Here is a 16,778-nt window from a genome sequence, read left to right as displayed (position 1 = left end):
TGTCACAGTTTTACCTCTAAATTCAGGGGGAAACCCAAGTTAATTATAATGGGGAGGGAAAGGGAGTTTTCTGTAAAGACATGTTTTTGTTTAATGGCTTTCCAATTCATTACTTTCACTGAAAAAACTATGAGAGAGAAAAGTGTAAAAAAGAAAATGAAGAGCAACAAAACAGTTATGCACAGACCTACACTAGTGCCTGAAGTATGTCTTGGTTAGGGAAAACTCCTAGCCTTAGGTCATACTACAAAACATACAGTTTTATGAACCAGAATGCTAACTTATGGCACCTCGAGGTGTCTCTTGAGGTCCTGGATCTCTCTCTCCATGTGGTAGATATCATCAGACAACTGCCTGTGGCCGGACTGGGCCTTCATTAGTTGGCAGTGGAGACGCTTCACGATGGCATCGTACCGTCTGTTCTGGATCTGAGAACAACACACGAGGGTTTTAAACAGATATGGTAGTTTTTGATTTTTGTTGATATTGTCCTGCATTTCTTTCCTTTTTGTAGGTACAACACTTTGAGCTGCATGTTCGAAAGGTACCAGGTAAATAGTTATTCTTATTATGAATACTGTACATGCTGGGTCTTTATCTGACATTAACTGTCTGGAGTGAGTTCTTTTCTGTTGGATTAGAGGAAAAGGGGGGTAAGTGAGCATCAGACAATAGGGATTCACTACCGTACCTCGATATGCTTCTTGATCAGTGTGTGACTCTCAAACTCCTTCAGGATGAGCTCTCTTCTCTCAGTCACCATCTTCCTCCGGTCTGAGATCTGCCCCCTCATGTCATCCAACTCTTTCTGTCAAGAGATTGCAGTTTTATTATTGGTTCACGATAACAACTTGCGACCAGACGAATTGGAGAAGACAGGGATCACAGGACCAATTTTTTTATATATTTTTTAACATATCCCATATGACTGTAATCTGTCAACATCTACACTGGTTCCTCAGCTGCTCTGACCTGTGCCTGCTTCACAGCATTCCCCTCTGGGTTCTCCAGGTCGGCCCTCAGCTCCTCTCTCCTCTCTGTGAGGATTCTGACCAGAGCCCTCTTCTCCACTAGCTCCCTGTGAGCCCTCGTCTGGCTCTCCGCTTGCAAGACGGCTGTCCGGTGGCCCTCCATCTTGTTCCGGTAGGTGTTGTAACCGGCCAGCACACGGCTAAAGTTGTCCTCCTCTTCTTCGATCAGCAGTCGGAGCTCTGTGTTTTCGTTGTAGACGGTGACGGAACGCAAGCCCAGGTCTTGCATGTGTCGCTGCAGTTGTTCCATCTCACCCTCCAGGATGAGAATCTGCCTCACGTTGGATTTTAACTCCACTTCAGCTTCTTTGCCTTTCTTCTCAATGTCTGATAATATGGCCTGGTAGCAGATTAAAACAACATTGCTTTACACGGAGTGTTAAAACAAATGTTCTGATATTAATGTTGCAAGGAAAATATATTTAATTTAAGCAGCAATAATTACAGTGTTCCTGGAGTTTTAAAATGTTACTGGTCAGTGTGTTAGCAGGTAAGGAGAGATTCACCTGGAGAGAGCTGAGCACTTGTTGTTTCTCCCGGAGGGCCACAATCTGGGCATATCCTTGTTGAGAGACATCTTCTAAAGCTTGTGTTAGAGAGAAGTCAGGCCCTCCATGTGTCTCTACAGCAATACATGGAAGGGACACTGTCACCTCTGAAGAAAGAAGGTGGTTTGTTATTAGCTAAGCTAGCTAACGTTCGCTTCCTAAATAAGCTTGTTGTAGTCCTACAAACGTTAACTCTTTAGTATCTCCACCCCCAACAACCGTAGGCCTACTTTGCTGCTGTTTTAGCAAAGCTTCCCAAGATAATACAGATAGTCCAACATTTTATAAGGATTTTGCTAAATGTTTTCTTGCCATTTTCCACCGTCATCCCAGCAGAGTTGGCCATGTTGAGCGCGAAACAGAGTTGGTTTTCGCGCTCAGCTCAGCACGTGCGGACGTTTCCGGTGGGGGGTTTCCGGTGTGATTCCCCTAATACGCCCCATATTGAATGACTGCACCTTTGCCGAGTAAAACAATATACTTGTGTTAAGAATTAAATAATTAAAGAAACCACAAGTTCGGACACACCCAAAGAGTTCCGTTGAATTGAGTGGCTCATCTTCAGATATTGGAGAAATGTTCATTTGTGCCCTTCCCACACAAAATGTAGGGGAAATAAATAGTGATTGTTATTCAAATCCATTAGTCAGTGAAGTAAACTAAAGGAAATGTAGCCCTAGTTTTTGTATAAATGTATTTTACAATGGATTGACAGATGTCCGGATTTGATTCTATACATAATTTGTATGTGATAAATGACAGGGACTTGTCCCTATGGTTTCTGGTGGTATGAGACAGTATAGATGTCAGTTATGTGTCTTTACATGTTTCTTTGTTCTCAGTGTGAGGCCATAGCCTACTGGTTAGGTCCACAAGTGGTGTTTTAGGGTTAACGAATAATGTAGAGACCATTCTCTCTCTCGCTCTCTCTATACCTTTATAAACATAATTTATGATATGAGAAGACAGCAGTTATGGAGAAAATGTGTCTGTAGGCTATTTGATTGCACACAGCAGACCTCCAGGATATGTACTCAAGTCACTCATTTTGTTTCCTTACTAAAACATGAATATAGGAAGGATATAAGGAAGCTAGTACTGAAACATTCCCATTACGCTTCCACGTGCGCGTGTGTGATGGGATCAAGTCCTTTCAGTTTTTGTGCAGCCTACTGGAAATGTATTGCGACCATCCAGATGAACAAAACAAGGTTTCTTTCCCAGGCCCATGCAGCCCATAAAGCCATGACCCAGTAGGATTTGGCTGTGAAGGCGGGTGAGGGACACACCATTTGCTAAACAATAGCCGATAGACTTGATTTACTAGCACAGGACCTGACTGTTATTTGTGCTGGTGGATATAAGTATTTTATTTGTTGTTTGGGTTTGTTTTGCGCACTAAAAAGAGCAAATTGTTTGAACGTGATGACAGTTGGAGTTCCCCATTTGTGGTTGAATGCTTAGGTATAGGGAAAACACTGGGCTATTATTGTTAACATGTTTGCCTCCAGATGCTGAAGTTCTGAGTAATTAGCTGCTGTGGTTTCTGAGTCTTGTGGCTTTATTGAGACAAGTTTAGGGTGTACATAATAGGTGCAGGTGTGTGCCGGTGCCCGGTAACCAGTTATGAAAACAAAACAGAGGTGCTGCAGTGAACATCATGATCTTATAGACTATTGCGTCATTACATCCTATGCACTTTTTCTGCGTTTGAATTTCTCATGTGTGTTTGATTAAATAGAGCCCTCCTCACTCAATCTCAGTCTCAGTCCCATAGACACAACAGGATAAACTGTATGTATGACTCAACAGGGTGCTCCCCCTCCCTGCCTCCTTCCCTCCCTCCTACTGTCCCTCCGTTCCTCCAATCCCTCCCTCCTTCCAATCCCTCCCTCTATCTGTGACTCAATATAACCACAACTATTTCCTGTCTGGTTCCCTGACATTGTCTCTCATTCCCTGTGTTTCATCAGCACTACAACATGTGTGCCAAAGAGACGGTTTTTACTAGGTCACAGGTGTTCCTGTTTTTACCCTAGTCTGCATTGTGTCAACACAACTAAACATTAACTAGAAGTATCTGTTGCTATTATTTTGTCCACTCCATCCTTCCTCAAAATAGGAAGAGAGACAGTGAAGAGGGGATGGATGGCGATACAGTAGAACATAGCTATGTTAATTTTTAATTTCATACAATGTTGATCTTTTAAATACCATTAATAGCCCTAGAACAGGGGTTGTTGGCTGTGGGTGGTCAACTACATGAATACCCTTTTATTCATCTCATCTGCTGATATTTGGGCTACCTGTGTTTTGGGGTGAATACTGAGGTTTCCAGGTGTTTGATGCCATTCCATTCGCGCCGTTCCAGACATTATGAGCTGTCCTCCCCTCAGCAGCCTCCACTGATTTGAAGTATAGTAATTTGAGTGCTTGCATCAGCAGCTTTACAAATGAAACCTTTTTTTGAAAGCCGAGCTGATTCGTGTGCTATTGTTGCCCATTTTCCGATAGGTTAAAGAACAGTGCCAGCTATATGCCAGACTGAAAACAAATGAAACAATCTTTGTTTCAGTGGATGACTTTAATGCTCTCTTAGCAGTGCAACTGTAGAGCTGAGATGGTGTAGTTAGGTGGGGTTAATGCATGCTTTGACATGGAAATGACATACGAGTGAAGAAAGCTTTCAAGGGAAACATGGTGTGTGTGTTGAATTGTTCTAATCCAAGCATGGACAGATCGATTCCTCACTTCGCAAATGGATTTTCATGTGAAGAAGGCAAACTGAGCATAGTAATGACATTACACGTCAACAAAAGAGTATCTCATTTCATTTTAAATCAGAGACATGAGGCGAGGTGGGGGAGGGGCAGGACTATAGGGGTCAGTGAAATCAGGGAATGAGTAAGGAGAGTAGGGGGCCTCTAAATGTGCATGACACAGCACTCCCAGCATGCATCACTAACTGGAGTTGTTCCCTTCTAACCACAGAAAGCACATAAAATCGTGGCGCCCTGCGCTCATACGCCTGAGGCAGTGTCAAGTTTTCAGAGATCTGCTGAGGTAAACAGTCTCAGGGTGAAACATAATGGTATCCCTGTTTTCCTATGACATGGGTTGAAGCATGGCAATATTGGTGATAACAACAGAGCATTTATAATCTCTCTCCTGTATTTTTACAATTGTATATGGCTTTATTGGAATGTTCTATAAACACACAAAAATCTGAACACAGAATTGAATACGAGAGACATCAGAAAATACATAAATATTGAAAACTTCATAAAACTAAGTTCAAAGTGAGCCAAATTCAGTTTGTTTTCGCAGTATAAAAATACAAAAATCTATTCCATATGCAGACAGTCCAGCTACCTAACAGATATGAATTCCACCTCATCTACAGCCCTGAGCTGGGAATGGGATTAAAGAGATATCAGTTACTAATTCATCAATTAATTGCCCTGGGTCTGCTTCCTCATTCATCATCTGCTGATTCTGAAGGCCCCGAAGTAGCTTCCCTCAGCTTCCGGGTCCAGCAGCCAGGAGTTGGACACGCTGACGTAGATACTGTCCCCGGGCCCCAGGGGGAAAGCCCCTCCCTGCTGCTGACAACACATGTGGTAGTGGCCCATCTGCCAGTGCTTGGTGCTGCCGCTTTTCATCAGCACAGATGGCCTGAGGGGGGCACTGTGACTGTGACGCTCGTGGAACACGTATTGTATAAGAAGGGCACCAGCCCCGGCCCCATCTTCTCTGTGAATGCTAGGCTCTGCTGAAGCCCCTTTTCTCCCTGGAGCATGAGACCCAGACTCCAACAGTGACTCCTCTACCTGGTCGTAGTACCTGAAGCAGGTTTTGGCATAGATGTAGTACAGGCCTCCCTCGCGGACCAGGATCCTGCCGTCATGGTACCCGATCTTGGACAGGTGTCCATGGGTGTGGTCCCAGTGGATCATGGTATTCTGGATATCTCTCTGGATGTGCCCACTGGGAGGCTGAATGGGCAGGTGGGCTGATGGTATGACCTCCCTGGGTTTTCTTGGGCACCTCTGTGACTCCCCTCTCTGGAGGTCGTCCGAAGTCTCAACTAGGGCTGGTCCGGTCTGGGTGACCTGAAGTTGCCAACAGAGACAGCGGCAAGAGAGGTTAGAGGTCACAGCAGCCCAAATCCCTCATTGGGCATCGCTACACTGCTGTTAGACGAATTTATAGAGTTATTGACCACTTGTGACTTAAACTTTTTTACTGCAGTAGGCTAAATCAGGGTCACACAGTGTATTTCTTGGTAGTCTTAAACAAATCTACTTTGAAACAAGTATACACCTTCACACACATGGTTGTGGGCTTAAAAAGAAGACACCTGCACCATGTCAGATATAGAGTTGAAATGTATTACATTTTGAGTTTGCATTTCAATGTTACCCTTTATATACATCACAGAAGACTGAAATATAACAAAACTGTTTGACATAGAAACATCGGATTTTCTGCAGGTTTTTTGAAACAATGTTTATTATTTATGAAAAATATGAATAACATTCCACCCATGAGGCCACTAGGTCACTTTATATGTACAGTATATACTCTATTCTAGTCAAGGCCCATCCTATATAACTAGTGCTGTACACACCTTTTCTATTAATATACTGTCCCTACACACCAATATACATATTTATATTCTGGACTCTGACATTGTTCATTCTGATATTTCTTAATTTCTTTCTTTTTACTTTTTGGATTCTGTGTATATTGTTTTGTATTGTTAGGTATTACTGTACTGTTGGAGCTAGAAACACAAGCATTTCACTGCACCTGCGATAACATCTGCAAATCTGCGTAAACCAATAAACTTTAATTTTGACTTGTTGCTCTCTTGTAAAACATAAGGCTACATTGTAAGCCATAAGATGCAATAGCCAGTAAAACCGTCCATACAATATGAAACACTTTGCCTCTATTTGAAGTTTAATGTGTTATAGAGGTTGTGGTGAGAGAGCAACCACTTGAAATGGATTACAAATGTGTATTTGAGGCAATCATTGTATATAATAATGTTCTTGTCCAATGTTTTCTTGCAGCACCTGCAAACTGTTATGACAATAACTTTTTTCTTACAAAATACAACTTGGTGCTATAGAATTACATAGATTTGATGACCATTTTTAGAGGAGACTCTTGGTATAATCCAATCTAAGAGACCTATGCATTAGGACTTGTATTATTATGATTACCTTACCTGTTGAAGATGACCTGTCAAGTGAAGTACAACAGCAACACTTGATACCACTTGAAGTAATCCCATGAAAACGACAGTACCAATAAGAGTTCTGTTTGAAGTTGCTTCTGTTCTCCTGAGCTGCTGAAGTCTTGGCAGACTGCTTTCCATTTCATAAAGATCCGTTTAATACTGAACGTTAAATATCCACTGTGTTTCATAAATACAGACTCAATGTTAGTCTATGCTTTCCCCGAGATATGTTTGTATTTCAGCGTATTCTCATTACCAATAGAAGTTTTTAAGAGGTGGTTTTCTCAGTTTAGTACCCCCCTCTTTGAGGACCAATCAGATTACAGATTAATTGAAATAGCTTTTTAACACCACCAGGGGTGCTGTTGTAAAATACTGTGCGAAAAACATCATTTATGACTACATATCCCAGCATTCAACACCACTCTTTGACCTTGTTGGAAGCGTGATTATATTCTTTACAATGTTACTAAATATGAGATGATAAACTCATGTAACCAGTTTACACTTATTTCGTATACACTGTAGCCAGATGCTTACGCAGAAATGTATTCGACTGTATGGCTGGTGCGCCCTCCACATGCGTAAGAGAATATGGAAGGAACTAGCAAATCGATCACTCGTACCATCAAGACGCTGTTGTAACAATCATTTGGGAGATTTATACCGGAATGAGTCCGTACAAAGATATCTTCGGCAGCTTGTGGAAGAGTACAGAGATGTCACCAAAACATTACAACATGGGTTTCTCAACGACCCCGCCAGGAAAGAGTTGAACAAGAGACAGGTGGGACTTTCACCAGTGGCCACTGCGTTTCAGAGCGCTGAACACGCCGTGAAAGACCTAGAGGAGGTTGAAACTCTGCTTCAGAGTAAGTAAGCTGTGTTCTGTTTTGTGTATTTTGTTAAATTGCTACCTAGCTAGTGGTCTTTCTGTATCTTCCTTTCATAAGTGTCTGTAACGCCTACGTGCCTTAATAACCAGAGGTCGCCAATGCTTCAATAACAATGTGCTAACTGTGAAATGTGTCATGTATCTGAAAATATTGTACAGTCATCCATATTCTCCTTTTACAGAGACAGTCGGTTCCAAAGAGGAAGACCGACAAATGGTCCAGCTACTGAAAGAGGAACAAGCACAGATCACCCAAAGAATCGAGTCATTGAGAAAAGATGTACGAACAGACATTAGACACAGAACATTTTAAATGTCTGCCTTGGTCAGTCTGGAACTTGATGAGAAAATCTGAATTCATATTCCCCCAGTTGATCCAGACACTAGTACCCAGTGACCCACACGACACCAGTAATGTCCTTCTGGAGGTGGTAACAGGGCGGACAACAGGAGGTGAGTCGGTGAACTGTAATTACTCAATGAACAGCATAGGCCATGGACAACGGCTCTCCATTACACTCCTGGTCCTGATGATAATGTATGTCCCCTCTCTGGTGCACATGTTTGGATCCAGGTGACATCTGTCAACAGTTCACCAGAGAGATGTTTGACATGTACCAAGGCCTTGCCAGCCACAAGAACTGGGACTTTGAGATCTTCAACTACACACCTGCTGAATATGGTAATGCTTCTCTTCTGTCTGTGTTTTATGGGTCACTGGATGAAAGTGTCTGCGTTTATGTATGATTGATTGGTGTGTTTTATGGTCTGATTTGATTCACTCAGGTGGACTGCACCATGCGGCAGTAAGGATAGCGGGGGAGAGTGTGTACCGGCGTCTGAAGCATGAGGGAGGGACACACCGGGTCCAGAGGATCCCCGAGGTGGGCCTGTCCTCCAGGATGCAACGCATTCACACAGGAACCATGACCGTCATCGTCCTGCCACAACCCAACGAGGTACACCTGTCTGTCCTGTCTGTCGGTCTGCCTGTCTGAACGATAATACATTGGGATTCTGTTTTGTAGCTGGACATCAGCATTGACCCTAAGGACCTGCGGGTTGATACGTTCAGATCGAGAGGGGCGGGAGGTCAAAGTGTCAACACAACAGACAGTGCTGTCCGAATAGTACACCTGCCAACAGGTAAGCGCTTACCGTTCGGGGGAAACAGAATATTTATTGAAAATCAACTTTAAGAAGTTTTAAAAAATCAATGCCACTTCTCAATTCTTGATTTTGAATTGATCTCCTGATATTGACTGAATTGAAATGGAATTACTGACTGACCCGTTCTCTGACCCTAGGTACGGTGGCAGAGTGTCAGACGTCCCGCTCTCAGCTGCAGAATCGTGACACGGCCCTGCGCGTGCTGAAGGCCCGCCTCTACCAGAGCATGATGGGCAGAGAGACGGAGCAGAGACTTACGGCACGCAAACAGCAGGTGATCCCCGACACACAGTCCCATCCTAACACTTTACTGTCCCCCTCCTCCCTCCCCCCAACTCACCTCAGAGCCATTCATGTTACTCCTTCTCCAGGTGATCACCGACACCCAGTCCCATCCTAACGCTTTACTGTCCCCCTCCCCAACTCACCTCAGAGCCATTCATGTTACTCCTTCTCCAGGTGATCACCGACACACAGTCCCATCCTAACGCTTTACTGTCCCCCTTAACTCACCTCAGAGCCATTCATGTTACTCCTTCTCCAGGTGGGCACTCGCTCCCAGTCGGAGAGGATTCGCACCTACAACTTCAGCCAGGATCGCGTGACAGATCACCGGACTGGCTATGTGACCAGAGATATCAAGGTGGGCTTCTAACTATGCAAACAAGCAGTCTATAATGGAAGTTGATTTGTTGTGTAATGTTTTTACATGTAGTGGTAATAGTTGGTTAATGTGTCTTCTGCATTCCCTTGGCAGGAGTTCATGAAGGGCGGGGAGCCCCTGGATGATCTGATCTCAGAGCTGTTGGAACACGGAGACAAGGAAGCTCTGCTGGAGCTGGTGGTGACCTGCAGTCAGAGATACTGACTCAAGACAGTGTGACGCTAGCTGACAGTTTTGGGAGCTAGCTGACATGACCCACTGCAGCAGCACTGACAGGAGAACAGTCAGACCAGATATGGAAGCAGTCGCTCGAACACTGATTCAGTTTGTGAAAAGAATGGCGTGTGGGTGGAGAAAAGAGAGCAGAGAGAGCCTGGCTATAGACAACCCAGCTCTTTAACCAGTCTCAGACATATACCCAATTACACCCTAGCATTTTAATAAAGTCCTAAAACTTGACTGAAAATAGTTGGCGACGAGCCCTGCTCCTATTGGGTGTGTCAGAGCTATGTTTCAGCCCAACACACACGCTCTAATCTCAAGCACCCAGGCTGTCTGGCAGCTGGCCAGCCATGGCATCAGTATCTCTCCTACACAGCCTTAGCAATGAGCATGTATTGGCACCAGTGAAGGGTTGAATTACCTTCGAGGCTACTCGAGCCCCTGTGAAATGTTTGAGTTGCTCTGACGGAAGTCTGCAAAATAAATCCATGGAAGATGATTGATTACTAAAGGAAGAAGCACAGAGAATGTCCACACCAGCAGAATATATATTCAACAGTGCTCGCAATAAAAAAATAAAGATAAAGTACAATCTTTAATCAATCATACTGATGAAAACTTGCTTTGCATTCTTTCTCGCATACTCCAACCATGCTGGAGTACAGTTCACGGCTGGGATTCCCCAAAGCATCGTAGCACTAGGATGTTAATACCATTGAAAATAAATGGACAAAAGATGACCGTAGTGCTACGATGGTTTTGGGAAACCCAGGCATGAGCATGTACTGGTGGTGATGTGGAAAATAACCACCACCACCACCACCACAGTAAGGACATCACAGGGGTCCTTCACAAGCCATCCACAAATGATCCAGTTAAAAATACATCACACACGCATAAATAAATACCTCTGGGAATGATAGTCTGTCCGTCACGGCTGTACGCTATTCAACTCAAAAACAAGCAGGTGGGCATCAGGCATTGAAAAAGGAAATTGTCAAGAGTAACACTTCAAGTTAGGACAGCTAAAGCCACTGATCCAGCTTGTTTCAGACGTCTGCTTGTCCTATTCAACCCCAAAAGCTGCTGATATACTGTATGGGGTGGTTGGATGGGTAAAATTCAACCTGAACAATTCTGAAATGATGGCATCTTGGTGAGTAGCTAACTCGAGTTCTCTGTAGCCCACAGGGACCTGACCTGCGTATCCAGGTATTATATGATGTTGCTCGAATTGTCCCCTTACATAATAACAACAGTCTCCAACAACATCCCCCAGTTTGTCAAGGCTTGTTTCTGTTTAAAAAGAGTTCATATCTGAGTTAGCCTGAGTATTAGTCATCATCTCCCCGTTGCCTCAGGCTCCTGGAGGATTTTCCGTTCTCTGCTTTCCTCTTCCTGAACGTGGCCCCGGCTCCCGACGCGGGGCCTCCCTCGTCGCCCAGAGAGGTGATGATACGCTCCCTAAACTTGGGTTTGGGCTCAGGCGGCAGGTCCGCGGGGGCGCTAGCTGCTCCTTCCACCTGTGGTAGCTGCAGGTCCACTTCCTCACTGGAGGAGAGAACATGGGTGGTGGTGGGTGGGGTATAGAGCAGGTAGGTGAGTTATTAGTTTAGCATTTAATAAGGCACACAATAACAAGTTGGCTAAAGTAGAGACAGACTAGCACCAGGGTCCTGTTCATTAAGACAAACTGTAACAAAATCTCATAGTTAAATCCAAATGAAGACATTGACAGTATAACAGGCTCTTACTAAGGCTCTTCTTCTTCCTGTATCTGCTCCCAGGCTCCGTAAGGGTTGGTCTTCCTGGGCTTCTTAACAGCAGGCCTCTCCTCTTTCTCCTCAGGCACAGCTGCCAGTGTGTCTTTGGCCCCTTCGTCTCTCTTCCCCCCATCATCCTCACCATCTTTATCCTCTCCCTCCTTGTCTGAAGGCGGTGTATTCTTTTTGTGGGGAGAGCAAATGATTATTGAAATGATTGTCAGTCACCATGACTCAAATCCTAAACGAATGCCTACTATTGTTTGTGCCCATTCACTACCAATGGGGTTGTATTGAGAACTGAGTCTCACCCTGAACTGAATCTTGGTACCTGTTTGGAATCCTCTCTCTCCCCGGCTCCTTTGGTACTGTTGGAGCTGTCCTCCCCAGAGAGGGGTTCTGGCTGCAGGGCAGATGGGTCATCTAACCCTGGGGGGCCCACTGTCTCTCCACTGGGCCCGGGCCCGGGCCCAGACCCAGACTCACCACCGGCAGGGAGATCTGCAGGTCTTTCCCAGCTGGACTCTGAGTGGGGGAAACATCAAAACTATGTCAAACATAATTATGTCAAACATACATCATTCTTGTCATCACCTGTCTTCATAGACTGACCTCCAGTCTCTGTGTTGTAGTAGTATGTAAATCCATCAGAACTGACGGCCTCCATCCAGGCACTACCTAAGGAGATCTACAGAAAAAAAGTGTGTTCACACCAGGACTTGAATGCATTACCTCGGTACATTGCACTGACTCTAAACATATCAAATGGGTAACATACAAGAGACTTCCTGGTGAAATGAAAGGTATTAAGAAAAATACATTAAAAAGTTGGGTGTACCTCGGTTTGACCCGGCTGTGGAGAGGGTGTGCTCTTTCCCTGCAACCCATATGGTTTGTCCCACAGAGATTCTGAAAAGATATAAAATATAAAACCCAATGCTTCAGGAGAAAGGTGAATGGTCCTAGGTGTATGTTCAAAACTGATTTATTAAAGTCACAGTCTGACTTTTAACCCGTCATCTCTGATATCTGCGGAGGTGTTGTGGTCTTCAGCCTACCCCGGGTTCGTACGGAGGTGTTGTGGTCTTCAGCCTACCTAGGGTTCGTACGGAGAGTTGCAAACCAAATTCAAGGGCTTTCAAGTACTTTTTAAGCACTAATATTTATTTCCAAGGACCAGCAATTTGTGATAGCTCCTATTATGCAATTGTTTCTATTCGCCACCAGATGGCGGTATATTCGCCAAAACCTCATGAAGAAAAAAAACATACTTATTCATTACTACCTTAAAGGCTCTACTCAATAATACATGTTTCACTACTTATTTACTACATGTACTACATACATGAGGTAAATCAGTTGATGTAATTTGAGTAGTGATGAGCAGAGTTTTGGGACATGCCTACTTGTGAACACACATTTCTTATTCGCATTACTACACAACTCCAGCTTTATGACAGTATTGTAGTTTTATTGGGCATTTGGGAATCTACCTCTCAATAGCTACGACAGCGTCTTGCTTCCGACTAGCAGCTTTAGAGTCGCTGGTCGGGAGAAGGGCGGGTGGGCTGTGTGAGGAAAACGGCACATGAACGGCAACCAGTACAGCAGGAGCACGGCTGCCGCTTGATAAAGTGGAATATCGCAGGCGCCCCTTGAATGAGGGAAAAAAAAAATCTCTTAATGTAGAACTGGCGCCAGCGCAGGATGTAGTGTTGTGCCTTTCCCCTCCTGGGCCGATTACACCATGTTGCCCAGGATTTTAGCTATCGATGTGACGTTTGGCAGTGCCTAATCAGTCGGTTCTGTAGCTGCCTGGCTGAGTGACAGTGTGGGTAGAATGAGAGAGCTCGCCTGGCAACCAGAGTGGAAACACATGAAATAAAACTTGGTAGTGTTCCTGTAAATGAATTCGTAAGACCAATATATTTTTCTAATATTTTTCAAATTAACATATTTTATCGTTTTCTGTTCTCCTCTCATTTTAATTCAAGTACTTTTCAAGTACCAACTTCAGATTTTCAAGGTATTCAAGTAATTGAATTTCAGAGTGACAAATCAATTACTTTAAGTACTTACAAGCACCTTGTGTGAACCTTGCCTACCTCCTGTCATAGAGTTGTAGTAGTATGTGAGTCCTTCGCCTGTCTTTCCCTCCACCCAGTTCTCGGATTCGTTTCTGGGCATCCTCTCCTTTCCAGGCTTTCGCTTCTTTTCTTGTTTTCGAGGTGGAGATTGAGATGGAACTGGGCTTGGAGTTTGGGCTTTGGTTTGAGATGGGGAACCTAAGCAAACACACAAAATCACATTGATATATTAGCCATTTGAGCAGACCCTCTTATCCAAAACAACCTGTTCTAACAACTTTTTAAAAGTGTCAAGTTTCATTAGTCGTATGTACAGTATACATCATCCGACAAAATGCTTACTTGACAGGTTCCTTCTCGACAATGCAACAACAATAAGAGATAATAAAATATTAGAATACAAAAACTCTAAGAAATAATGGTAATAAGTTAGTTACACACTTATTAGACGGTACAAATAAAAACAGACTGGCAGGTTATTAAGTTAGTAAATCAATAAAACATTTAACTAAGAAATTACCTGATGGTTTTATCCCCAACCTTTTCATATCCTCCTCATAAGCTTTCAGTGCAGCCGCCTCCATCGTTGCAAACTCTTTAGACTGACGATCCTCCTTCTTCGCCTTGTCAATGCTCTTCTTTTGCATCTGAACAGAAGAGGGGCCGGAATATCAGTCAAGTCACCAATGAGATGACAGCATGGTGTGAGAGTGGCATATCTGGACCTTATCTCTGCTTAAATACACCACTAGGCCAGTCAGGAGGGCTATGTATGCCAAGCTGTGTTTACAAAGCATCAATAGTTTCCCTCGCAACAGTGACCCCTGTTGATACCTATGTGTAATAACGTGTTATGAGCAGACTACATAGAGCCCAGAGAGAAAACAGTGTAGTCTCAGGTGATTGACACATTGATGGCATCTGTATTTCTTATGCAGTATGGTAGCTACAACCCTGGCACTGACAGGCACCCATCTTTCTGTTTCACAAGTTGAAGGCAAAACACAATGATGACAACTCACCTCAGCAATTTTGGCAGCAACATTTTCTTTGTGATTCTTCCCTCGTTCATGAAACTCAACACTCTGCATGAGAAACAAACAAGCACAGGGGTGAATATATGATCAAATCTTGTCCTCAGCCACAACCCCTTGCAGTCATAACATAACCGACTACTCTCTCTTTGACACACATCACCAAGAACAAGTAAGCATTCATTCAACGTTAGCAACATGAGAAGAGCCTAGTCAAAGAGACTGAATAGCTAGCATGATGATCATGCCTGAATGGGTAGCTAGTCGGCTATTTACACCAACTTTACATACCAGTACAAATTACATGACAATTTACTCAACACTCACAGGTTTATTGTCGGCTATCCAGCACTTGCAGTACTGGCAGAATTTCTTTGGCTGGGACTTCCAATATTCCGACCTCAGTAATACAAACAAAATAAACAACTTCATAAACATGTGTTTGAAAGCTGATCAGAATAGCAACCATGGTCGTACAAACTGAACTAGCTAGCTTATGTTAGCTTATGAGTAGATGCAACAATATGAAATCAAATGTTATTGGTCATGTTATACAACAGGTGTAGACTTTACAGTGAAATGCTAATTTATGAGACAATTCCCAACAGTGCAAAGTTAAAAAGTAAGACATATGTCTACACTACATTGCCAGGTCACAATTGTAAATGAGAACTTGTTCTCAACTTGCCTACCTGGTTAAATAAAGGTGAAATAAATAAAAATGTTTTAATGGACAAAAAAATTGCTTTATATATATATAAAATATGTTTTTGAAAGAAAAGCACATTTTGTTGTCCATTAAAATCACATCAGAAATACAGTGTAGACATTGTAAATGTTGTAAATTACTATTGTAGCTGGAAATGGCTGATTTTTAATGGAATATCTACATAGGCTTCAGAGGCCCATTATCAGCAACCATCACTCCTGTGTTCCAATGACACGTTGGGATAGCTAATCCAAGTTCATAATTATAAAAGGCTAATTGATCATTAGAAAACCCTTTTGCAATTGTGTTAGCACAGCTGAAAACTGTTGTTTTGATTAAAGAAGCAATAAAACTGGCCTTTAGACTAGGTGAGTATCTGGAGCATCAGCATTTGTGGGTTCGATTACGGGCTCAAAATGGCCAGAAACAAAGAACTTTCTTCTGAAACTCATCAGTCTATTCTTGTTCTGAAAAATTAAGGCTATTCCATGCGAGAAATTTCTAAGAAACTGAAAATCTCGTACAACACTGTGTAATACTCCCTTCACTGAACAGCGCAAACTGGCCCTAACCAGAATAGAAAGAGGAGTGGGAGGCCCCGGTGCACAACTGAGCAAGAGGACAAGTACATTAGAGTGTCTATTTTGAGAAACAGACGTCTCACAAGTCCTCAACTGGCAGCTTCATTAAACAGTACCGGCAAAACACCAGTCAACAGTGAAGAGGGCACTCCGGGATGCTGGCCTTCTAGGCAGAGTTCCTCTGTCCAGCGTCTGTGTTCTTTTGCCCATCTTAATCTTTTATTTTTATTGGCCTATCTGAGATATGGCTTTTTCTTTGCAACTCTGCCTAGAAGGCAATCATCCCGGAGTCGTCTCTTCACTGTTGACGTTGAGACTGGTGTTTTGCGGGTATTATTTAATGATGCTGTGTTCCAATGGCACTCCGTTGTCATTTTAGCCTACGTTTCACTGATCTTAGTAGCATTTTACTCCCTCTGTTTAATATAACACACATACATTAATTATTAATTTCGGTTGCCTATCCTGATGTGAAGTTTGTTCTATAGAAAGTATTTGACTCTTGTGACAAAATTAAGGAAATTATTATTTCGGCAGGCAAGAAAATGGCTTTAGTAAATCTTAAACGAAATACTCACATTGTGTCTTCTGATCCAATATAACGTTAATATAATTAAGGTTAAACAACTAGGCTAGCTACACACAAAAGCAGAAAATGTTGAACATTTCTCAACCATCAACAGCACCGCGTCCGTTTCTTATGACGTATTTACGGATGTCTTTGAGGGTCAAAATTGTTTGTACTCGCTACTGTTATCGCTTTTATTGGCATTATTTTGACAACACAATCGTTTAAAGTGTCGTTTTAATCGCAGTTTATTATAAA

General features: G+C 43.1%; 4 protein-coding genes across 5 annotated transcripts; 1 reads left to right on the top strand and 3 right to left on the bottom strand.

The window, feature by feature from the left end:
• Positions 1-74: 74 nt before the first annotated feature.
• LOC116374154 (coiled-coil domain-containing protein 122-like) lies at positions 75-1,893 on the bottom strand. The gene is made up of 4 exons (XM_031824209.1): positions 1,538-1,893; positions 973-1,371; positions 692-808; positions 75-428 (listed from the first exon to the last, which is right to left on the bottom strand). The coding sequence occupies exons 2-4, from the start codon at positions 1,279-1,281 to the stop codon at positions 282-284; spliced, it is 573 nt and encodes a 190-aa protein (XP_031680069.1). The 5' UTR covers positions 1,282-1,371; positions 1,538-1,893; the 3' UTR covers positions 75-281.
• A 2,500-nt stretch (positions 1,894-4,393) lies between these two features.
• On the bottom strand, positions 4,394-7,631 carry LOC109890540 (tumor necrosis factor ligand superfamily member 11). The gene is made up of 2 exons (XM_020482466.2): positions 6,816-7,631; positions 4,394-5,691 (listed from the first exon to the last, which is right to left on the bottom strand). Exons 1-2 carry the CDS (start codon positions 6,963-6,965, stop codon positions 5,062-5,064), a joined length of 780 nt encoding a protein of 259 aa, XP_020338055.1. The 5' UTR covers positions 6,966-7,631; the 3' UTR covers positions 4,394-5,061.
• Positions 7,202-10,383, top strand: mtrf1 (mitochondrial translational release factor 1). 2 transcript variants are annotated; one of them, XM_020482464.2, is made up of 9 exons: positions 7,202-7,699; positions 7,905-8,002; positions 8,094-8,175; positions 8,297-8,404; positions 8,509-8,681; positions 8,751-8,868; positions 9,030-9,166; positions 9,437-9,535; positions 9,650-10,383. In XM_020482464.2, the coding sequence occupies exons 1-9, from the start codon at positions 7,360-7,362 to the stop codon at positions 9,758-9,760; spliced, it is 1,266 nt and encodes a 421-aa protein (XP_020338053.1). In that variant the 5' UTR covers positions 7,202-7,359; the 3' UTR covers positions 9,761-10,383. The 2 variants fall into 2 exon arrangements, with proteins under 2 accessions (XP_020338053.1, XP_031680066.1); XM_031824206.1 differs by lacking the exons at positions 9,437-9,535; positions 9,650-10,383 and adding an exon at positions 9,264-9,408 and having other exon boundaries at positions 7,246-7,699.
• Positions 10,309-16,682, bottom strand: LOC109890370 (WW domain-binding protein 4-like). Its single transcript, XM_031824207.1, has 10 exons — positions 16,531-16,682; positions 14,990-15,062; positions 14,651-14,713; positions 14,149-14,275; positions 13,647-13,826; positions 12,380-12,450; positions 12,154-12,229; positions 11,873-12,066; positions 11,533-11,723; positions 10,309-11,329 (listed from the first exon to the last, which is right to left on the bottom strand). Coding segments are annotated over exons 1-10 (1,194 nt in total). The 5' UTR covers positions 16,533-16,682; the 3' UTR covers positions 10,309-11,112.
• Positions 16,683-16,778: the final 96 nt, after the last annotated feature.

The sequence above is a fragment of the Oncorhynchus kisutch genome, linkage group LG5 (genome assembly GCF_002021735.2).
Source record: "Oncorhynchus kisutch isolate 150728-3 linkage group LG5, Okis_V2, whole genome shotgun sequence".
Lineage (NCBI taxonomy): Eukaryota > Metazoa > Chordata > Actinopteri > Salmoniformes > Salmonidae > Oncorhynchus > Oncorhynchus kisutch.
Note: the sequence above shows the minus strand (reverse complement) of the source record. Positions and strands in the feature narration are given on the sequence as shown.